At 42.3% G+C, this 25,704-nt stretch overlaps 1 protein-coding gene across 3 annotated transcripts in view; it reads right to left on the reverse strand.

Annotated features, from left to right (window-relative positions):
- The window catches only part of AK4 (adenylate kinase 4), a 68,465-nt gene that overhangs the window by 17,716 nt on the left and 25,045 nt on the right, over positions 1–25,704 (reverse strand). For all 3 annotated transcript variants that reach the window (XM_077278226.1, XM_077278225.1, XM_077278224.1), the window contains 3 exons: positions 11,664–11,783; positions 3,214–3,386; positions 753–871 (listed from right to left, as the gene is read on the reverse strand). In XM_077278226.1, the coding sequence (XP_077134341.1) occupies positions 753–871; positions 3,214–3,386; positions 11,664–11,783 (412 nt within the window). The remainder of the gene's footprint in view (positions 1–752; positions 872–3,213; positions 3,387–11,663; positions 11,784–25,704) is intronic.

Genomic DNA, 25,704 nt, shown 5'->3' on the forward strand with positions numbered 1-25,704 from the left:
GATACGGGACCACCCTCAGACCTAGAGCATGTGCGGAATACAGGACCACCCTCAGAGCTGGAGCACGCGCTGGATATGGGACCACCCTCAGAGCTGGAGCACGCGATCGATACCAGTCCTTGACAGACTATTAAGGTTTTGCCTGGGTTAGAAACCTTATTTTAAAATACCCTATGAGTTAAACTATGATTTTACCATCCCTTATAAAATAGCTGGGGAAGAGAGGTACAATGAAAATTTGTCTCTTTATGGAGCACCCCGCATGACACAGATACCCACTGATTTAGGCACCATGTAATGCTTCATTTCTCCAGGGGGGGGCGCCGCAGACTTTAATGAGTGCCTATTTTATCTGTGACATTTATGGATAGAATATGTGCGTGAACACTGGATGTCTGAATGAGGCTGAAGCGTTGAGCAACGCTCTTTGTAATCAGTTTTCTACTTTGGTTAATTGAGGGGGTGTTGTGAGTGCAGCGTATCTTCTATTACAGTTCACATGCATCAGTGATGCATATTCACAGGGTCGTTCATCATATTGAAAAATAGATTAAAAAACAAATAAAAAAAAAAGAGAAGTCACATTGTTTCCATGGTTCACATGGTGGAAGCTTTTCATGCCGCATTTAGGAGTGAATCACGAACGGCTCCACACACAATACTCCTGACCGAGGTCTTATGTAATCTGCTGATTCACTCGCTGGATTCTGCCGTTTCACTCACGCAGTAATAATAAGGTTAAGTAAACTCACTTGTATCGCTCTATCACCGGTTTGGCAACGTCTTTGTATTGGCGTAATCTGGCGACCACTGCGTCGGGCTTATCATCTTCCTGCTGCACAAGCGGCTCCCCAGTAACATCATCAATGCCCTGAAATCAGTCAGCAAAAGAAGAAATAATAAAGGGTTATTCCCAAAGCATCAATTGCTGCCTCTCCACCGGATAAAGGATATCTTGCAGAACGCTGGGTTCCCACCACTGGACCCTGAGCGATCCCGAAAACATTTCTCTGGAGCCCCATCCTCAATGACCCCCAGCAATAATCAAGCTATCCCCTTTCCAATACATAGGGAGTACCTTGAATTTTGATGAATTACTCTTGAATCTGCAACTCGCAAACCAACATACAGTATATAGTTTAATTTCAGCATGTCCTAACAATCTCAGGCTGCTGAGAGTTGTAGTTACAGTATACAACAGTTTGGAAGCAACAGCACGCATAGCTATATTTTACAATGTCCTCCACAGACTTCTTTAACCATATTATCCATGTTACTAGATATCCCTTGACCAGTATAAAAAATGCCACTACACCACATCAAAACTAAACACAAAGATACATTTTTGCCATAAAGAGCAATATTTTATAATATAGAAAATTCTACACAAAGAGTCATAAGTAGACACTTCTTGATAATGCTGCAACCTCTTGGAAATGTGTGAGATGGCAATAACAAGAAACATCTTGGGAGAATTGAACTGACAAGGCTGTTTTTTACTTTTAACCAAGTACAGGTGCTTCTCACAAAGATTTTAGAATATCATCAAAAAGTTAATTTATTTCAGTTCTTCAATACAAAAAGTGAAACTCATATTATACAGAGTCATTACAGAGTGATCGAGTGATCTATTTCAAGTGTTTATTTCTGTTAATGTTGATGATTATGGCTTACAGCCAATGAAAACTCAAAATTCATTATCTCAGTAAATGAGATTAACAAAAAACACCTACAAAGGCTCCTAAGTGTTTATAAAGGTCCATTAGCCTGTTTCAGTAGCTCCACAATCATGGGGAAGACTGCTGATGTGACAGATGTCCAGAATGCAGTCATTGACACACTCCACAAGGAGGGTAAGCCACAAAAGGTCATTGCTAAAGAAGCCGGCTGTTCACAGAGTGCTGTATCCAAGCATATTAATGGAAAGTTGATTGAAGGAAAAAGTGTGGTAGAAAAAGGCGCACAAGCAACCGGGATAACCGCAGCCTTGAAAGGATTGTTAAGGAAAGGCCATTCAAAAATGTGGGGGAAATTCACAAGGAGTGGACTGCTGCTGGAGTCATTGCTTCAAGAGCCACCACACACAGAGGTATCCAGGACATGGGCTACAAGTGTCACATTCCTTGTGTCAGCCACTCATGACCAATAGACAACACCAGAAGCATCTTACCTGGGCCAAGGAGAAAAAGAACTGGACCAAGGTGTTGATTTCAGATGAAAGTAAATGTTGCATTTCATTTGGAAATCAAGGTCCCAGAGTCTGGAGAAAGAGTGGAGAGGCCACAATCCAAGCTGCTGGAGGTCTAGTGTGAAGTCTCCACAATCAGTGATGGTTTGGGGAGCCATGTCATCTGCTGGTGTAGGTCCAATATGTTTTACCAAGACCGAAGTCAGCGCAGCCGTCTACCAGGAAATTTTAGAGCACTTCATGCTTCCCTCTGCCGAAAAGCTTTTTGGAAAAGGAAATTTCACTCTCCAGCAGGACTTGGCCCCTGTCCACACTGCCAAAAGCACCAATACCTGGTTTACAAACAACAGTATCACTGGGCTTGGTTGGCAGCAAACTCGCCAGACCTTATCCCCATAGAGAATCTATGGGGTATTGTCAAGAGTAAGATGAGAGACACCAGACCCAACAATGCAGACGAGCTGAAGGCGGCTATCAAAGCAACCTGGGCTTCCATAACCCCTCAGCAGTGCCACAGGCTGATCGCCTCCATGCCATACCGCATTGATGCAGTAATTGATGCAAAAGGAGCCGCAACCAAGTATTGAGCGCATTTACTGAACATACATTTCAGTAGGACAACATTTCGGATTTTAAAATAATTTTTCAAGCTGGTGTTATAAAGTATTCCAATTTACTGAGATAATGACTTTTGGGTTTTTATTGGCTGTAAGCCATAATCATCAACATTAACAGAAATAAACACATGAAATAGATCACTCTGTTTGTAATGACTCTATATAATACAGTGAAGGAAATAATTATTTGATCCCTTGCTGATTTTGTAAGTTTACCCACTGACAAAGACATGAACAGTCTATAATTTTAAGGGTAGGTTAATTTTAACATTGAGAGATAGAATATCAAAAATAAAATCCAGAAAATCACATTGTATAAATTATGTAAATTTGCATTTTGCAGTGAGAAATAAGTATTTGATCCCTCTGTTCTGCAAAGATTGATCAGTTAGCCCTGAACGTTCTTACGTGCACTTGGGGAGGGTTGAATTCGAGGTTGTAGACTCTTCCGCTGGGCAGGTGAACCCACCGCGTGTTCAGACGATCCTTTAAGGTTTCAAATGGGATATTCAATGTGATCACCAGGTCTAGGTCACAGATCTTATCCAGAGCCTCTGCCTGCACCACCGTCCTGGGAAATCCTGAATATCAAGACACAAAACATAATCAGATTTTCAGAGCCATGTGAATTTCATGTTGAGATAGAAATAAAAAACAAAAACATAAAATAAATAAAAAATGTAAATGACATCTGGTGGCACCGGTCATGTCCCAGCAGGCCCTTCTGTGTAAGAAGATTACTAGCTGCTATGTTCTCAGCGTGGCTCGGGGGAAGCTTCGCAAGTGTGTAGATTTCTACCTGACATGAGGTCACTGAATTTGTGTGGAATTGTCAGTAGTCCTCTCGCCTGAGCTGCTGCTATGATAATACAGATTTTTTTGAGCCATTAAAAAAAAAAAATCACAAGTTTTTCAATCATAAACTGCTTTAGGGTATGTGCACACTGTGTATTTGTCAGCCGGGTTCATCAAAACGACATTGCTGTGCACATGTTCCGTCTTAGGACACTTCTCAGGGTATGTGCACACGCTGTGGATTTTGCTGCGGATGCGCAGCGGATTTGACGCTGCAGATTCGCAGCTGTTTTCCATGCGTTTACAGTACCATGTAAACCTATGGAAAACAAAATCCGCAGTGCACATGCTCCAGAAAAAAACAAGTGGAAATGTAGCGTTGTTTATTCTGCAGCATGTCAATTCTTTGTGTGGATTCTGCAGCGGTTTACACCTGCTCCATAATAAGAATCAGCAGGTGTAAAACCGCAGGTGGAATCCGCACAAAATACACCGTAATTCCACAGTGTGGTTTACCTGCGGATTTACCGAAATCAGTCTGGAAAAATCCATAGAATAATCCGCAGCGTGTGCACATACCCAAAGAGACCAGCAGAGTGGAATCCGCACAAAAATCGCAGAAAAACCACGGTAAATCCGCAGTGTAGTTTACCTGCGGATTTTCCAAAATCATTCAAGAAAAATCCACAGAGTAATCTGCAGCGTGTGCACATACCCTAACAGCTTTAGGGCTAAAAGAAGTGACTTGCCCTGTCCTTGGGAAGTTGCCCACTCGCTATACTTAACAGCCACTGCTACATGAACAACGGCAAAGCCGCCACTGGAAAATATAAACCCCTGCATTGTCCTGAAGCGATTTCACCTGTTTTCCTTTTCTTTTTTCCATATTGCAATCTGTACTAAAAGATTTTATTTTCGAGCCCTGAAGCAGTTGAAAGAAATGACATAAGCTGGAACATGTGCACAAAATGCATAAGGCCATGTTCAGACCTGTGTTGGCGGCTCCGTTTGGAGCCATTGTCGTGGATTCCTGATACCTTATGGATGCCATGACGGGAACCCGAATCAACCCATTATAGTCATTGGGGTCATCAGGGCACCATGGATCCATTGTTATGGAGCAGAACAGGAATGAATAGCGCAGGTGTGGAATCAACCAGGGCTGTAGAGTTGGAGACGGAGTCATGGAAATTAGGGAGTCGGAGGTTTGGCTTACCAACTCCACAGCCCTGGTATCAACATATAGAAGGATGATGCAGGTCAGAGATGCCCTGTAATATCAGTCTATAATAGATGGAGGAGCCTGCTATTTTGACAATGAATTAAAGAAAAATAAAACGATTCTTCACGTCCACGAATCTGTGAAATCCGCCATATAAAATATACCGCTCACAGCAGCGCAGAGTATTACTGCAGATAAAAATATAACCCGGTGACAGCTGGGGACGAGTGAACATTACTCCACAGGGAAATGTCTGATGCCGGAGGAGATTAAACAGCAGGTCCACCCCGCAGACACTGATATGTGCACACTCAGCAATCTTCCATGTATGCAGCTTCAAAGAGATTTTCCCTCACAACTGATGGCCGCCGCTTATGTGCAGCTAGACGGTGCATCATTGCCCAGTGAGCAATGAGGGAGAAACATCCGGATCTCTGCACGCGGGATCCCTTCACATGCACAGCAGATCCGAGCATGCGTGTCCTCCTTGTCAGTAAGGCTATGTGCACAAGCTGCGGAATGGGGTGCAGAATTTTCCGCACAAAATCTGCATCTCCTGGCAGAAACCGCAGGTGCAGAATTGCCACGGATTTGCCGCAGATTTTGTGCGGTTTTGATGCGGAATTGATGCGGATTTTCTACGGTTTTTACCACTGCGGATTTCTATAATGGAAGGGTGCAGAAACGCTGCAGTTCCGCACAAAAGAAGTGACATGCACTTCTTTTCATTCCGCTGCGGATTTAGTGCGGATTTTTCCGCACCATTAGCACAGCTTTTTTTTTGCTATTGATTTACATTATACTGTAAATCACTGTGCGGAACTGCAGCGTTTCTGCGCAGAAAAATCTGCTGCGGATCCGCACTAAATCCGCATCTTGTGCACATGGCCTAAGGCCTCATGTACCCATTTTCATGTACCCAATATCATCTATGTACAACTTTACGTGTCTGGGGTTCTTTTTTTAAGACTATTTGACTGTGAAAGAAATGGAGACATGTCAGTTTTCCATCTGATTTGTGGATGAGTGTCATCCATTCATGTGAATGGGTGCATAAATAAACGGTTAGCAAATAAAGGCCGTTTATGTTGGGCAAAGAAGATTGCCATTTAATGAATCCATTTTCCAAAGGCTTTTTTTCTGGAACATCTGATGATAGATACAAGGTTTATTAATATGTCATTAAAATTAACAACATTTAAAGCAAAGACATATTGCTGCTATAAGATGCGGGGATCTGTAATCGATATTGCATCAAATCACCATAAAAACCACTTTGGAAAATACAATAGTGGATTTAACCATTAGTACTAAATAATGCCAATGGTTTCATGTAAAAAGAACTTCCTAAATGAAGCCACAAAATTGATATAGAACAAAGGGGAATGTAAAATAAAAAAGGCCACAGTGAATGGGAAAGTAACAAGTGTAATTAAACATGCATATACATGTAGAGTGTAATGACAACAGTATTGTGTACGCGATTGGTATCTTTATAAATAACAGCCCTGTGTAATGTGTATAGTATAAAGGATATAAAATCACAAGTGCCCTAAATACAACTGAATGTAATGAAGGAAAAAAGCCAAGTATATAATCAATTGGTAAATTTGATTGTCATTTCTATAAGCTGTATCATGATAAGTACCAGGAATGCCCCATGATGAAGAAAGGGCGAAACGCACGTGGCGGCGGAGACCATATGCTCTCCACTTTCTACTTACGTAAGTGTAAATATCTAGTCTAAACTTCATTTTTCCTGGTACTTCTCATGGTACAGCTTATAGAAATGACAATCAGGTTTACCAAGTGATTATATTCGTGGCCTTATTCCTCCACTCTGTACTTCATTTTTTCTGCTACTTTTCTGAGTGCAGTGAAATCGGACTGCACTCAGATGTCATCCGTGTGCGGTCTCATCTTTTGTATGGACCCATAGACTTGCATTCCCGAGTGGGATCTGGTTTAAGGATGCAAATTGTGCATGCTGCAATTTTTTTCATAGGACTTGGTCCATATAAAAACCCCCCCCAAAAAAACAGACATGGTGGAGGTTGCAGGGTATCGGACCCCCACAGGTCTAATACTGATCAAGTATCCTAAGAATGGGCCATCAATACCAAAGTTCTAGAAAACCCTTTAATGTCCTCCTGCCTCGAAAATTGTAGAGGTCTCCCTGCAGATCCAAATACCAAACCAAAGTGCAGTGTAAATAACAGAATACGACTAACTAGAAGTGTCTTAATCGCCGTGCCCACAATCCCAAGATGCTAATCCTATAATGATATGAGTGCAAACGGGATAATCCATCGCATAAAGCTCAGAGATAGAAGGACGGAAATAGTCGGCAGCGGCGGCGGATGTCATCATGATCACTGGGTTTTCTGTTATGACACCTGACAATTCACAGTGTTACACGAGCGAATATCTTACAAAATAATGATGTGTTACGTCGTCGGCAAGGGAAGATCCACATCCCTGTACCCCGCAGACGCGCTAATGAGGATTCGGGGCTGCGATTCATCGGTGCTCAGAGACGGCTGCAGCACGGATCACTATCTCATAAGGATATAACAATCTACCACACAGCAGTCTGCGAGTCATTGTCATTACTCTGCTTACATGAAAGCAACCCTGCTAAATTATACCTTTATAACTGGCGGCTGGTGAACTCATGCGTTTAAAGGGGGTTGTCCAAATTTATAAGAAAAAAAATGTCTGATTATATTTCATTTATGCCTGCACGGCTACACTGTGTCGAGTATTTAAGGATGGACTCCAATACCAGACACAACCACATGGGCAAGTGGGGCGCTGTTTCAGGAAAATTTTCAATCCTGGACAAACTATCAACTGTCCTTTGGCCATACAAAGCAGCAAGTACGTGTATACAGGTCACAAATGTAGTACAGGGAAACATTATTCCTTACAATATACAGCTTGCCGCTGCAGAACAACTTTTTAAAGAGTAAAGTGATGCTTCATCACCATTGAAGGATATGAAATGCCCTTATACTTTTATAAAGAAGCTCTGCAGCAGCTGCATTTTTGATGCTCAGCTGTTCAGCTAGGGGACAGTACTGTACATTATGCACTGCAGCTGCTGAAGAACCTCTTTGAAATATAAGCACTGTACTGGATGACTGACACAGGAGAAAGAGATCAATGACAGAATGCTATACAGTAAGAGATGAGCACTCATCTTTGTATAATCCTCAGACTGTGAATGCAGCTCTGGATGTGACTAGAGTATCTAACTAGTGATGAGCGAATATACTCGTTACTCGAGATTTCTCGATCACGCTCGGGTGACCTCCGAGTATTGTTTAGTGCTCGGAGATTTAGTTTTCTTTGCCGCAGCTGAATGATTTACATCTCTTAGCCAGCTTGATTACATGTGGGGATTCCCTAGCAACCAGGCAACCCCCACATGTACTTATGCTGGCTAACAGATGTAAATCATTCAGCTACGGCAAGAAAAACAATCTCCGAGCACTAAAAAATACTTGGAGGTCACCCGAGCGTGCTCGGGAAATCTCGAGTAACAAGTATATTCACTCATCAATATATGTAACTCAATATCATGCTTGTTACAGTATTTACAATGTTTCATGCTGATTTAATTATGTGATAAAGCGGGTAATGTATCACACAGGTTATGTGCAGTCAGAGCTCTGGAAGAATCTGGGGCACTCCTCATAGACGCCCTCTGCTCCGCCACCATCCTGGTTCTTGAATATAAAATCCATTAAAAGCCAAATCAGTTTCATTCCAGTGATTCACATTAACCCAAATCTACTGAGTCAATAGCTTCTTATAAAAAATTGAAGAAAACTAAGACTTCTCCATAACGTGCACAGACATCTTAGATAACTGGTGGCTGAAAGCTGTATCTCCTGTCCATACAATACACATGCATGCTCAGTTTATTCGAGCATGCCTGTGTTCTTAAAAGGCAGATCGAAAACCCCTCCTGATTAGTAGGCCACCATTACTTCTTCACGCATCACGTTGCAGCAGCCTATTAATCTGAAGAAGTGTCAGGGATGTAGCAGGCAGCAGGAGGTTTGCAGGGCTCTGATTACCACTATGGCCGCTGGACCTGGGTTCTGAAAATCTTTCTGCTCCACTCTATGCACCTGCTTTATTGGGCTACATTCACAGAGGGTTTTACTCAGGCGTTTCTGGATTCTGGAGTGGGTCTGCTCCGCAAAATACCTGAAAAATTGCTCATAAAAGGCTTGAAAGACCCTTCCTGTTGATTTGTATTGAGAAGTGATACATACGTTCAGTCTTTTCAACGTTTTTAATCAGTTTCAGGTTTTCAAAAACATCAAATGTTTAAAAGAAGTGACCTGACATTCATCAGTCGACGCTATGAAGACGCTGCAAACTTTAAATTCAAAGTCAATGGGAAAGCTAAAAAAAAGCCACAACTTTTTTTTTTAGTGTTTTGTTAGCTTTTTGTTTAGGTATTTTGACTATAGCATTTTAGTAATTGCTTATTGGATTTCAAAAAGTATCAAAAAGGCAGCCAAAACATGATTTTATAAAATGCTTATAAAAAATGTTTATAAAAAAAGATTTTAATTTTTTTTTTAAAAAATAGCAGTAAATGGCTTATAACATTTTAACAAAAATGCTTTATAGAGCAAAAAGAGGTGAAGAGAATGCCACCTAGAAGGAGCATTTCCACAGCGGTAATCACCCAGCTTTCTCAGATTCCTAAATGGCAAACTAAAAACATCAGATTGTACTCGGCATAGTGTTATGCTATGGGGCAGTGCACATCTGCGATTATTTTGTCATAAGGATTCTGCATGTGAAAACAAACGCAGAATGCTGTGAATGGCAGCGAGAATAGAATCGCTCTCACCCATACAAGTCTTTGGGTGTGTGTGAAACATCGCACTGCACTCGGATGTCAGCCAAGTGCAGCGCAATTCCTGCGGACATCGGCAATGGAAGAGATGGAGAAATGCATTTCTCTCTTTCCTCAGCACAGGTGCTCTGATTCTCTCATGCACTGACACTCGGCTCCCTCTTGCATCGGATGCCATACACTAGTGTGACTACGGCCTTAAGATGCAGAACTGATATTGACATTTCTGAGAACGCTGGGGGATAACCAGTGGGAGCTGTAACATTCACCATGTCAGTGATCAGATCTGCAATCTGAGAGTTACAAAACTTTTAGATAATATTTGCATAAATGGACATGGATGATGGAGGGGCCCTAGAATCATAACCCTACGGCCCGGGGCCCGTCTTCTTCTTGGTCCAGCTGGTAAAAGACAGGCCGGCCGTGAGGATCAATTCCACTTGTAAACCTCAATTTCACTTTGGTTCCAGTAAATATTGAAAGATTGTATCGAAATGAAGGACAAGTGTGACGATAAAGGAGGAAACACAATGTAACAGCCACAAGGTTCTGTTATTACAGAGTTGAGTCATCCCTTTCCGTTACTGTCACATCTGAGCCGGCCAGATACACAGATCGGATGGAATATTCCACAGGCTGAGCCGCGGCCACATATAGAAGATTTCACAATGGAGTATTAGCAGGTGCTCCGCCGACTTACTACCAAAACCATTGCAAAGAAGGAACTGATTAAAAATAAGATTAATTTATGCCAGCGTATTATATATATATAATTAAGTAATTAGGTGGTCGTAAGACATTAATTAGTAGTGGTGAGACGCCCACTGATCCCAACAATGAGCTGGTGTAGCACAGGTCATACTAACATAGTCCACTGCCATTGAAATGAATATGGGGTTATATAACGATGATTGTAGAGAGCAGGCCACACCTGCACGATGGCGCTCCACTGAAGTTACTAGGAGTTATATATGACATACTAATTGATCCGAAACCACTATAGTAGGAAAAACTGGAAAATGAAAATTATGGGTAAACTACTACCAAAGGTATTTTAAAACAATTTTAAACTTTAGGCGGAATTTCCTTCTATCACCTTAATAGTACATGTTTCAGACCAAAATTGAGTGCTGATTATTTCCATAATAAATCATTATATGGGTTGAGACATTATTTTTTTTTTATAGATTGCCAAAACCTCTGCTTAGACGTGAAAAAAAATTAAAATGAAAAATTTAGTCTGCCCAACCATGGAGGCAAATTTACATTCTGATTTGGCTTTTACCCTATGTCATATTACAAGGCTCCTTAAAGGGTCGATATTGACTTGTAGGATTGCTACTTCCAATAGGTGGTGCTAGAGTTCAAGTCCACTTCCTCTCTGAAGAGGCAATTTGCATATTTAATGAGGAGCATGCAAGGCGTTTAAGTCTCCTCATACTGGCATGTCACTCTCCATAAGGAGAAAACGTACTCCTTACATCCCATTTGGGGATAGGAAACGTTTATACAATGAAATTCCAGACCGCGGAGCAATGCAAACACACAAGCCGGGCCTGATGTTTCCTTCTACACTGGTAATATAATGGTTACACAGTCTTTTGGACTTCAGGCTAATCATACGCCCAGATGAGACTTTATAAATTGGTACCTGTTACTTTGTGCCAGGTCGGTTGTGTAACACACCTGATCCATGGACTACGTAAAGTGGATCTGCCACCAGATTTCACAACACAAATTGAAAATATTATTAGTATTTTCTCATCACTACTTGGGATAGGTCATCAATGTCTGATCGGTCGGGGTCGGACACATGGCGCCCCCACTGATCAGCTGCTCTCGGTGTCGGCGGGAGCCGCCGGACGGAAATGCTCGATTGTGGAGCGGCTCCGTCTTCTGATAGTGGCCACGGCTGGTACTGCACATCCGCCTCCCATCCAGCCAGCAGTGTGAGCTCACCGTCTAGCAGCCAACTGTGCGTCGTCTTCTTCTCCAGCTCAGAAAGCATGACACGAGTGATGAGGTCGTCGGGCACAGGAAGGCCTTGCTGCATATACTGCTTGGCTAACACTCCGGCCTCTAGGGAAAAGCAGAATAAAGCGGAGTCTGTTACTGGCTCTTACCTCAACAAGGCAGAATGTAGCATGGAATATAAAACATTAGCAACATGAATGTAACAGCCATGTCTGCTCCTGCAACCAAGAGTCATTACTGCAATGCATCCAAAATATATAAAAAAGCTTTCTGTGCGATTCTTCGTGCTTCCCTTGTGCAGATTTATGCGTTTCATGGTTACAAACACGATTAGGAATGCGTTAGATCAGATCCTCGGCAGTCTCGTCAGTCCTTACCATTATTTCACACAAGTGAAACCTCAGGACCAACAACATGTTATGAAGCCGGAAAGATCTGTGGAAACCATGGATGGAATGAAAATATTAGAAGTCACGCAGCTCCTGAAATGCCTGTTAGCACTGAAGAGAAGTAAGAAGAATTCACATTTATTAGGAGTCTATTAAAGGGGAAGTCAGAAGAGTCAGAGAGGAATTTAAGGGGAGTGGTCGCCTGAACACACATTTTACATCCAAAGGCCCAAATCAAATGTCCATATATCAAGTTCTGCGTGCGGACCACGACACCAGGACTGACCACAGGTTCATGGGCCTAAACTCAGCAGCCTCAGATCTGCCTGTAACAGAAGCAACCAGAGATTGCTCGAATTGCTGCTGTTTAACCATTTAAAAGCCGCTGTCAATCACTGACAGAGTCCCCAAGTCTGCTAGCAACCAATCAGAATTTACAGCACAGTTCAAAAGTTTGGACACACCTTCTCATTTAAAGATTTTTCTGTATTTTCATGACTATGAATATTGTAAATTCACACTGAAGGCATCAAAACTATGAATTATCACATGTGGAATTATATACCGTACTTAACAAAAAAGTGTGAAACATCTGAAAATATGTCTTATATTCTAGGTTTTTCAAAGTAGCCACCTTATGCTTTGATGACTGCTTTGCACACTCTTGGCATTCTCTTGATGAGCTTCAAGAGGTAGTCACCGGGAATGGCTTTCACTTCACAGGTGTGCCCTGTCAGGTTTAATAAGTGGGATTTCTTGCCTTATAAATGGGGTTGGGACCATCAGTTGTGTTGTGCAGAAGTCTGGTGGATATAGAATAGAATAGAAGACATCATTTCAGTTGTTTCACACGTTTTTGGTTTTTGTTAAGTATATAATTCCACATGTATGAATTCATACTTTTGATGCCTTCAGTGTGAATGTACAATTTTCAGAGTCATGAAAATATAGAAAAATCTTTAAATGAGAAGGTGTGTCCAAACTTTTGGTCTGTACTGTATAAATATCCAAATGGTTACTAAAAATCTCAGTGATAACACAGCTTGCACACAGATGACCACAATGAAGCCCAGTGTCACTATGATAACACTGCCTGCACACAGATGACCACTATGAAACCCAATGACACTATGATAACACTGCCTGCACACAGATGCCCACAATGAAGCCATGTCACTATGATAACACTGCCTGCACACAGATGCCCACAATGAAGCCATGTCACTATGATAACACTGCCTGCACACAGATGACCTATAACTTACTTTAGTTTGATAAATACTTTATTCTGTAGCACACTGATAAGAGCAATACAAGCTGAAACAAGCCGCTCACTGTCTGACATGGTTCAGATATTCACCCAGGGGCAAAGCAAGTACAAAGAGAATGTTGAGTTTTAGCTGAAGTTTTCCCACCGTAGACGCCTTAAATCCTTTACTTTTTATAAAGAGTTTGCTCAATCTAGACGACAAATTTATTTGAGGGAAAATAATGACCAACTGGAAAGTGCAGCTCCCATGCCGGCAGGTTGGTAAGACTATTTGTTATGTGATGATGGGAAGGTGTCCAGAGAATGCTCCAATTTTTAATCACTTTTTTAGGTGTAATCTTCTATGTTGTTTACATTCTTAAAGGGATCATCCAGGATTATAACAACAAGGCTGCAGAACTACTCCAGTTCATGGGTTGTGTCTAATCTTGAGGTTCTGTTTCACAGGAATCAATGAGATGCAATACCACACACAACCTGAGGACACGTGTGGTGCTGTTTCTGGAAAAAAATCCTACCATTTTTTCTAATCCTGTACGATTGTGCTAATGTGCCTTTATAGGAAATGGAGCTTTATTTTCTGATAGAGAGCTCCTATCCATCAATTACTCCAAATATAGATTACATTAAGTGTAACAAGTTTTTAATTGGTAAATGATCCTGTGTGCAGACATTGCCATTACTTGTTATGGCGTCTCCTGATGTTTTTTCTTCACAGCCCTTGTGTGTCCTGTGCCTGTGATCAGACAAGCTCAGTAGCTCAGCCTCATCACATGTATAGAATAGAAGGTGCCCGCCATAACATTGCGATAAAGAGAATCCGTCAGCAGGTTTTGCTATGCAATCTGACAACAGCATGATGTAGTGACAAAGACCCTGATTCCAGTGATTGTATCACTTACTTTCATGATAGAATCAAAGTTTTCTCCATTGCAGATTTAGCAAAGCCCAGATGCCGAGTCCTGTATAACCTCGCCCATACCACTTACTGGCAGATTTCTGTGTATAACCTCGCCCACACCACTGATTGGCAGATTTCTGTGTATAACCTCCCCCACACCACTGATTGGCAGATCTCTGTGTACATTGTATATTAACAGAAAGTTGCTAATCAGTACTGGGGGCGGGGTTGGACAAGGAGGCACAAGGCCAGTTGTCTTATAGTGATAATTTCCTGCTGATAAGACACTGATTGTATTGAAACAGTAAAACACAGCCCGGTAAGTGACAAATCACTGTAATCAGTCTCTCTTCACCTACCTCATGGTGCTCTCAGATTACACAGCAAAAAACTGGTGACAGATTCCCTTTAATAGAAGGCGGCAGAATAACAAGCATGTAACAGGAAGGGGCGCGATAACAAGTATGTAATAACAGGGGGGCCATAAGTAGTATTTAACACTGAAGGGTGCCATAACAAGTATGTAACAGCAGGGGGCACCATAACAAGTATGAAACATCCAGGGGGTGCCATAACAATTATCCAACACCACGGGGTGCCATAAAAATTATGTAACAGCAGGGGGCACTGTAAACAAGTATGTAACAGCAGAGGGCGCCATAACATATATGTAACAGCAGAGGGAGCCATACAAGTATGTAACACCAGGGGGCGCTATAACATGTATGTAACAACAGAGGCGCATCATAATAAGTATGTAACATCAGGGGGCGCCATAACAAGCATATAACATCATGGGTGTGCCATAACAATTATGTAACATCAGGGAGCGACATAACAAGCATATAACATCAGGGGGGTGCCATAACAATTATGTAACACCAGGGGACGCCATAACAAGCATATAACATCAGGGGGAGCCATAACAATTATGTAACACCAGGGGGCGCCATAACAAATATGTAACACCAGGAACAGTTATAACAATTTTTCAATTGGATTTATTTAAATGTTTGGGGTGATCTAACATTGTTAATTAATCATTAATCATCTTAAAAGCCTCTTTAAGGATCAGACTATAAAGGAATTGTTTGTTGGTAACCTTAGAGACACGTGTGTACAGAAACTGTATACACAAAATTGTAAAATATTTTTTAATCAAGACTTAATACAACTGCAGAGTTTCAACAATACAATGAGAGTGAATAGTGGCAGAGCCGAACGTACTGCAGCCTTTCAATAAAATGAATGCCCCGTGCGCTGCTTTCTTGTAGCGATTATGGAACGACAATAGATCTTGCAGAACAAGCGACAGATGGAGCAATAAGCGGAGCGGCCGGGATGTTATGCACAGCGTGAACACAATAGAATTATCAGAGGGAATCCTGCCAAATATCTCTCACTATCAAACCATCCGCCCTCAGAAGATAGAATATGAGTTAATATTGTATAATGCACAGAGCTGACCGTCTCCACGTCATCGGAACATCATAAACATCAATCATTTGCTCATCTTGTATCTCCAGGACTGCTCTGCTCCACTGTTTCCCAGCTCCCTGCTTACTAGGGGATGATTGATTTCTGAAGATTGACAGTTCGTACCAGCGGCAGAGCTGTGGCCTGTACTGTGCGCCCTCTGATGCTGCGATATGTGGCAGCTCTACCTCTGCAGCGCCGCTACACTGAAGGTGGCGCAATCCAGTGACCCGGCAGAGCAGCGCTGGTAAGCATTAAAGCAAAGAACTCGTCAACACCTGTTCCTTGCTTTGGAAACCAGCCACCTCTGAAACACTGCAGAAGTGGCCAGTGAGGAGCAACAAGCAATTCACTATACCATTTAAAAAGCCCTCGGTTCTGCAAAAAAATACATTTTTACTAAGAGATAAATTGTTTTTACAAGAGCTTTGCAATTTTAGATGAGATAACCGCTTTAAGAGCAAGAAAGACATTATTTAGGATTTTTCTAATAATTATCTCTAACAAAAAAAAAAGATTCTACTCAATATTTGTAAACCAAATATTTCTAAAAAAATGACAATGGAAAACAAAAACAATTTCAATACCTCTCTGCTGTCACAGAATATTCTTGCTTTCATACATAGTTTCCAAATAGATACACAAATCTCACAACTTATGGCCGGCGTCACACTCGGCGTAAGACAATACGGTCCGTTATTTACGGCCGTAATACGGCCGTAATACGGTGAAATGTTCCCAAAATAGTGATCCGTAGTCAGGGTGTGTCAGCGTATTTTGCGCATGGCATTCTCCGTATGTAATCCGTATGGCATCCGTACTGCGAGATTTTCGCGCAGGCTTGCAAAACCGACATCTAATGGATTTATGTGCTCAAATGTTAGGGAAAACATATATACAGTATATATATATATATATGTCATTGAGACACATATATATATATTCTGTATTTAGATTTCATTCAGCGCGATCTATGTGAAAAGCCGGTAATTCAATTGCCAGCTTTTCATTTCTCCTGCACAAACCCGACATGATATGACACATGGTTTACATACAGTAAACCATCTCATATCCCCTTTTTTTTTGCATATTCCACACTACTAATGTTAGTAGTGTGTATGTGCAAAATTTCAGCGCTGTAGCTGCTAAAATAAAGGGTTAAATGGCGGAAAAAATTGGCGTGGGCTCCCGCGCAATTTTCTCCGCCAGAATGGTAAAGCCAGTGACTGAGGGCAGATATTAATAGCCAGGAGAGGGTCCATGGTTATTGGCCCCCCCGTGGCTAAAAACATCTGCCCCCAGCCACCCCAGAAAAGGCACATCTGGAAGATGCACCTATTCTGGCACTTGGCCACTCTCTTCCCACTCCCTGTAGCGGTGGGATATGGGGTAATGAAGGGTTAATGCCACCTTGCTATTGGAAGGTGACATTAAGCCAGATTAATAATGGAGAGGCGTCAATTATGACACCTATCCATTATTAATCCAATTGTAGGAAAGGGTTAAAAAACACACACACACATGATTAAAAAGGATTTTAATGAAAGAAACAAACAGGTTGTTTTAATAATTTATTGCTCGCTCAATCCTTAGGAAACCCTCGCTTGGCAAAACAAAAAATGCACAAGATACATACCCTCTGTTGAACCGTCACGTCCCACGAGGTAATCCATAGGAAGGGGTTAAAATAATTTACAAGCAGGAGCCCTGCAAAGGCAGCTGTGCTCGTGCCTGTAATTCCCCGGAGAATGAATGAAATGTAGGTCATTGACCTACATTTCCTTCAGTCGCGGTGATGCGCCCCCTGGTGGATGTCCTCATATGACCTGGAGCGTGGGAAAAAGTTCCCAGGCTGCAGTTCATGAGAACATCCACCAGAGGGCGCATCACCGCGACTCAATGTAAGTATAGATCACTCTGCTTTCCTTTCAGCACCCGGGGATTACAGACACGAGCGAGTGGTTTATCGCAGCTCGTGCCTGTAATATTAGTTAACCCCTTCAGATGGATTACCTCGTTGGACGTGATCTGACATCAGAAGGTATGTATCTTGTGCGTTTATTATTTTGCCAAGCGAGGGTGTTGCTGATGGATTGAGAGAGCAATAAATTATTAAAACAACCTGTTTGTTTCTTTCATTAAAATACTTTTTAATCATGTCTGTGTGTGGTTTTTAACCCTTTCCTACAATTGGATTAATAATGGATAGGTGACATAATTGACGCCTCTCCATTATTAATCTGGCTTAATGTCACCTTCCAATAGCAAGGTGGCATTAACCCTTCATTACCCCATATCCCACCGCTACACGGGAGTGGGAAGAGAGTGGCCAAGTGCCAGAATAGGTGCATCTTCCAGATGTGCCTTTTCTGGGGTGGCTGGGGGCAGATGTTTGTAGCCACGGGGGGGGGGGCAATAACCATGGACCCTCTCTAGGCTATTAATATCTGCTCTCAGTCACTGGCTTTACCATTCTGGCGGAGAAAATTGCGCGGGAGCCCACGCCAATTTTTTCCGCCATTTAACCCTTTATTTTAGCAGCTACAGCGCTGAAATTTTGCACATACACACTACTAACATTAATAATGTGGAATATGCAAAAAAAAGGGGATATGAGATGGTTTACTGTATGTAACCATGTCTCATATCCTGTCGGGTTTGTGCAGGAGAAATGAAAAGCCGGCAATTGAATTACCGACTTTTCACTAACAGCGCTGCGTATTTCTCGCAAGTCACACTGCTGGTCAGTGTGGAATCCTATTTTTCTCGCCCCCATAGACTTTCATTGGCGATTTTTTTGCGCAATACGGTGACAAACGCAGCATGCTGCGATTTTGTACGGCCGTAGAAAGCCGTATAATACTGAACCGTAATATACGGCTAATAGGAGCAGCCCCATTGAGAATAATTGTGCAGTTTATTTTGCGAGTTTTACGGACGTAGTTTATGCGCTCATACGTCCATAAAACTCGCCAGTGTGACGCCGGCCTAAGAGTTTGCTACAATTGTGTCCAGTTCAGATAAACATTTGTGATCTAAGCACTTCAGCAGCGGATCTCTGTACGACCATTTGCTTTGATTTTGTATAGAATCTCCCCCAAAAAATTGTGCCATGTTTCACTGCACAACGGATTTTGTAGGAATTCTCCCATAGAAACTCCGCTGCCGAGACAGAATGTTGTGCGTCATGGAGGCACATGGAGTGTCAATGCGTCTTTTTATAAAGTATAGGAGTTGGCTTTCACTTAGTTTACACAGCCAAGGACCATTGTGACCTTTCTACAAGTGAGAACCTACAGGAGCCTTGAGAGGGACATCAAGGAGACACAAAAAAAAGAAATTTAGATTACCGTAATAAAAAAATAAATAAAATGTAAAGATATACAGAGAATTATTCTGCAATAAAATGTGGAAAGTGAAGGGAGCTAGAAAAGTCCTCTAGAAAAAAAATCTGATTCAGACCTTGTTCCTTATCTAAAGTGGAGACATGAAATCCTCCATAGACTTCTGGTGACTGCACTGGCTCACCTCCACCATCACCTATAACCTATAACTACATCGGCTCATAGAACGACCCACTTATTATTATTATTATTTATTATTATAGCGCCATTTATTCCATGGCGCTTTACATGTGAGGTATACATGATACAAACAAGTACAATAATCTTGAACAATACAAGTCACAACTGGTACAGGGGAGGACCCTGCCCGCGAGGGCTCACAATCTACTTATGTACCTTAAATGTTGTTTTCGGACACTGCCTTCTAAGGAAAGTTATGGGTCTTTCACAGTGGGCATGACAAAAGAAAAAAACCCCACAAAAATAGAGAATCTGCACGCTGCGCCCCACATCCCTCTGGCTCTGCACCAGGTATAACATTCCACTTCTGCCTGGAATGTTTCTATGGAAAGGTTGGTGTTTCATCTACAGGAACATCATGGGAAAAACCAGCATGTGCAGCATTGCAAGTGCCCCGACACTACGGTGTGAGCCACATGGTGCCTCGTGCCTCAGAATTAACAACTTGAAGATTGTTTAGAACCACAAGGTTTCCTTGCTTTGCACTGAAGATACATTTTCTTTTACACCACCTCCTGACAACTCAGCTGGGTTATATCTGGATTTGGACGCCCCGTGCCAATGTAGAAACGTCGTCAGCAGGTGCTCTCAAGGTCACTGTGAGACGGGCACCGTATGGCTCTATAGCAGCTCCTCCATTAATATCATTTTCCACCACTGAATGTTTTATTTATCGAGCCTCCGATATTAGGGTTCGTGCACATGACGTCTTTATGAGGTGGATTCTGCCTTATAAAGTGTATAAGTGATTCTATAAATAATTGACATGTGCCCTGTAATGTTAAACTGACCTGCAAAAAACACGACCAAACGACTGCAAAGAGGACACTTCAAGAAAATCACTGTTGGTGTATTCCAGAAGAGCCTTCGTCTTCAAAAACTCAATACATTGTGTGCACAGAGTCTTACAGGGGCTCTTTATTGTTAACCAGACACGCACTTCCTGACAACAGGTGAAGCATGGAAACAAAGATGTCAAAGCGTGTCCATCTCTTGTCTAATAAAAAGTGACATGCTTTGGGTTGATTCCTTCGGTGCATTCACTGTTTGGCCAGGTGGATCCTGTGATTTTAAAAAGGAGCAAGACCTGACAACCTATTTCCCACACTAAGGGCTCATTCACACGTCACTTTTTCATGTTCCTATCCGCTTTTTTTCATGGATAGTGGTCGTATCTATTATAGTCTCTGGGGCTGTTCACATATCAGATTTTTTCCTCGGACCAAGTGGTCCATGCAAAGTCATAGCGACCTGTCCAATATCGATCCAAGTGTCGGATCAAAATCTATTGGATCAGTGGAAAAAAAAAAATAAAAATCGGAGAGCACTCGGATGCCACTGACTGATAAGAGAAGGTGGAGAAACTTTATTTATCTCATCATTGAAAAAAAATGATGAAAATCTGATGAAACCTGGTATTTTTTTCTTGTGCGTGAAAAAAAAAACAGAAGAGATTTTTCTTCAAGGTTTTTTTCAGACTTTTGAACGTTGCTGCCTAGTTCACACCAGATTCTATCAGGATCTGCGTCAAAGAAGTAACGTGCAGTTTCTTTTATCAGAACCTCTTAGAAAACAAAAAACCCTGTTAATACTCCTCAGGCTGCCGTCACACTATCAGTATTTGGTCAGTATTTTACATCAGTATTTGCAAGCCAAAACCAGGAGTGGGTGATAAATACAGAAGTGGAGCATATGTTTCTATTATACTTTTCCTCTATTTGTTCCACTCCTGGTTTTGGCTACAAATACTGATGTAAAATACTGACCAAATCCTGCTAGTGTGACGGCAGCCTGAAAAGACGATTTCTTGTGGTGGGAAGCTGAAAGACGCACCAAGTTCATTAATGAATTCTGTGCATCTTAATGCAGCCCATCCTTCATCAGGACTGGCAAAATTGTATTTTCCATTGTACGATGTTTGTGCTTTATTTACCTAAAACCAGAAAACGAAGTTCAAGAATGGCAGAGTCAGATATTATTTTGCAAAGTTGCAACTTTCCATGGACTGCCATTGCTACAAGTTAATCCATCCGGCACACTGCTGTAATATTCCACGAAGCACATGGCTTCTACCCATTGTGTCTCTGGAGTAAATCCAAAGTAAACCACTTCTCTGTCCCCTTCCAGAGCCGCAGCCATCAGACAGGCCGGCATCTCTCATCCTACAGGCTCAATGATTAATATGGATGGGCACGCTGCTTATAGGTTAACCTTCAGTCCTGCTGCCCGCTTCAATAACACCAGACACCCACCATGGTCCTCGCGCCTGCTGGGCAACAGCTACGCTCGGCCACCTCCTGGAGAATCATACAGCTAATCGGGAAAAGAAATGTCATGTCAGTCACTGGGTAATAGGCTGAAGGAAAGGTTAATCACTGAGAAAACCCCAAGCTCCAAACAAGTCGATCACTGAGAGGACATCAAGCAGTTTATAAGTTCTCATCCTCTGTATAAATATATGTAAAAGAGCATTTACCCCTTAGCGAAAAAGGAAAATTGTAAATCTGCAGGAAAGGAGCTGAGCTGCAATATCAGAGTCAACCTGTGGAGAGGTGTGGCGCTGTCTAGGTAAAAAAGATGATATTTTTTGTGCCGACACATATGTTATAAAATGTACTGCACTCATAGCAATGACATCCACGGTGCGCCCATAGCAGCGACAGCAACAGTGCAAGGTGAAGGACACGTGACCACGACGTCCTCAGAGATCCTTCTACACCTCCAACTTTGGAACCTGTACTGATAGTGCAGGACTGCCGTTATAGGTGCAGTTTCTGGTAGATGGCCATAGACTGAATGACCTGTAGGCATAACTAGGGGCAACTCTGGGGATGAAGGCCTTGGACAGTTGCACAGTGTGCCCCCACCACTTGGTGCTGGCCATGCTCACGGTAGTGACACCTCTATATACAGCTGATAACACAGGATCCACAATAGGTGATGTCACAGCTCACATCCTCCACCTCCTGTACAATGACTGATAACACCTCTATATACAGCTGATAACACAGGATCCACAATAGGTGATGTCACAGCTCACCTCCTCCTCCTGTACAATGATTAATAACACCTCTATATACAGCAGATAACACAGGATCCACCATTCACAATAGGTGATGTCACAGCTCACCTCCTCCTCCTCCTGTACAATGACTGATAGCATCTCTATATACAGTAGATAACACAGAATCCAACATTCACAATAGGTGATGTCACAGCTCACCTCCTCCTCCTGTACAATGACTGATAACACCTCTATATACAGTAGATAACACAGGATCCACCATTCACAATAGGTGATATCACAGCTCACCTCCTCCTGTACAATGACTGATAACACCTCTATATACAGTAGATAACACAGGATCCGCCATTCACAATAGGTGATATCACAGCTCACCTCCTCCTGTATAATGACTGATAACACCTCTATATACAGTAGATAACACAGGATCCGCCATTCACAATAGGTGATATCACAGCTCACCTCCTCCTGTATAATGACTGATAACACCTCTATATACAGTAGATAACACAGGATCCACCATTCACAATAGGTGATATCACAGCTCACCTCCTCCTGCACAATGACTGATAACACCTCTATATACAGTAGATAACACAGGATCCACCATTCACAATAGGTGATATCACAGCTCACCTCCTCCTGTATAATGACTGATAACACCTCTATATACACAGCAGATATGATAGTCAAGGCTGAATTATTTGGTCAATCGGTCTCAGTGGTTGGAACCCACTGATCAACAAATCATCCCCTTTCCTGTGGATAGGTGACACTTTGTTTTACCTGGACAACCCCATTAATATGCCCTTAGATAGCTGACAGCTATTCCCCCATACACATGTACATTCACTGTACATATATTTTATCAATGGGGAAAATAAAGTAAATCACAACCATATAGTCCCAACATACCCGATCCTTCTTTCTACAAAAGTTGGCCAATCCTTATCTTTCCCATATAAAATACGAGAGGGTAATGGTCATCAAGAGATGTGGCCCCTCGTTTAAGGGATCAGTGGGGATTCTCGGTGCCTGGATCCCAAGTTATGACGATACTGATAAGAGAAGAATTGTACCAAACCCCTAAATAGTAAATCAGTCTAATGTCCTCATTCCCAAAATGCTGGGGAACGTGAAATATTTACTGTTCAGGGGTCTGAGTATTGGTCTGATAACCCCCATAATGGCGGCCATATGCCAGACCTGGGCAAGACATAGAAGGGTTTCAAAAAAAGGCCTTTTTTTTTATCTCGGAGCTTCCGTCCCTGTTGTCATTTCTACTATAATAGGTTAATCCGGGCTAACACTCAGCTCTTATTCTCTAAGTCTATTTCTAATGCCTTAACGTCCCAGCAGCTGCCGACAGCAGCCACATTGCCTGTTCTGTGCCGCACAAGCCCTCCAGATATAAGCGGTGTGCCACACGTATGCCACTTGTTGACAGCAGATCCCTTTGGGACAATACGCCCACAGCAGAAAACAGGAGCGAACACCGGGATAATGAAGCAGTGAAGCCTGCGTGCATTAACCTGCAGACAAGGAAGGTATCAAACCACAATTCATCTTCTCAATCAGGAAGAATGCAAGAAAAAGCAAAGGAAAAATAATTCACAGCTGAACACAGAAAACTGCGTGAACCTAAAAGCTGTCACGTTCTCTGTGATGTTATTGAATTGTATGCCCTTTTTGGTGGATTGTTTTAAATTTTAGTGTTGGGACTCGCAAGATAACGAGGAACCTTAACGTGGGCTGGGATCTTGACTATTTTGGACAAAATATAGCCCAATAACTCATTCACTTTTGTAACATCTTTTTGTTGCCCATTTTTCATCTTTTGCAGGGTGCCACGGGTTCCTTTAGTGTTGGCTGGGGAAATTAGGGTGTCTATCCTTGTGGGGTGCACTTATATAGTGCTGGGAAGTCGCCTGATCTAGTAGTTTGAGTGTAAGCCAGACACTGGGCATCACACGTCCCTGTGTGGCTGGTGCCCTGTACAAGCCTCATCCATGTGCATTTATAACACTGGGCGTGTGAATGGTTGTTTCATCCATATTTTGCACCTGTGCTGCCTTCACCTTTATTATGGGACTGCTGCATCCTGTAGTGCATTAATATTGTGACATGGTGGTGGTGAACACAGGATCCACAGGCACCTATTACTTTAGGATAAACTGTCGTGTGTACATACATGAGGAATAAAAAATTTTCTAACATTATACGGCTTGTATCCTCCATTTTCACCAGTTTTCAGTTGTCTCTGAGCTAGTGGATGGAGATGAGCTGCTATCATGTCTCCCATGTGCTGAAGGAATCTTGCTCTCCTGCCTCTATGTGGCACATATTCAGAAGCAGCAGCAGCATGGAGGAATATATATAGCAGTAATGATCAGTGTAGCTGTGACTCCAGCTCTGGTGTAAAATATAACACCAGAAAAGCACTTCCTATAAGGCAGCAGCAGGATCTATTGTGTATCTGTACATCTTTCTAACTCTATTCCTCCCATTTTTGCTGTAACCTGATCGCTCAGTGAGCTGGTGCCTGTCATTTATCTTGAGTAAAATATATTTTTAACAGTCGCTCAGAATAAATAATGAATTCATAGGGAAGGGAGAAAAGAAGAAGTGGCTCGAAATTCAGGAAAGAAGCAGATTTCTTTAACAAGATACATTACAGTTTTAAAGCTTCTTATATTCGCTTGTACTATTCAGTAAAGGGAACCTGTCAGCAGGATTGTGCTCAGTAACCTACAGACAGTGTCAGGTCGGCGCCGTTATACTGATTAGGCCGGAGACACACTGGTGCGAGAGACGGCCGAGTCTCGCTGGTTAAAAGCAAGCTGTGGCACCTGCACTCTGGAGCGGAGCGTGCGGCTCCATAGCAATACATGGAGCTGCACGCTCAGCTCCGGAATGCAGGTGCCACAGCTTGCTTTTAACCAGCGAGACTCGGCCGTCTCTCGCACCAGTGTGTCTCCGGCCTTAGGCCTGCGTTACACTACCGTAGAATACGGACGAGTGCTATGCCAGAAAACATCGCATAGCACTCGGACCAGTGTTAATCTATGGGGCAGCTCACATCACCGTATTTTTTTTCTCAGGCGTATTCGTCGTGCGTGTAAAATCGCAGTATGCTGTGATTTTATGAATATGCCGGCCTAGTCTCACCAATGCAAGCCTTTGGGTGCCAGAAAAAAAAATCAGACACCACACGGACACGGATGCGAGTGCTGTCTGGCGTCCTTTCAAAAGCCGGTAATTCATGTGCCATGTACAGTAAAATCACACTGACAGGTTAGAAAAGAATACATACACCCATATAATACATACATATATTATATATATACCGTATATATATATATATATATATATATATATATA

The sequence above is a fragment of the Ranitomeya variabilis genome, chromosome 8 (genome assembly GCF_051348905.1).
Source record: "Ranitomeya variabilis isolate aRanVar5 chromosome 8, aRanVar5.hap1, whole genome shotgun sequence".
Taxonomy (NCBI): Eukaryota; Metazoa; Chordata; class Amphibia; order Anura; family Dendrobatidae; genus Ranitomeya; species Ranitomeya variabilis.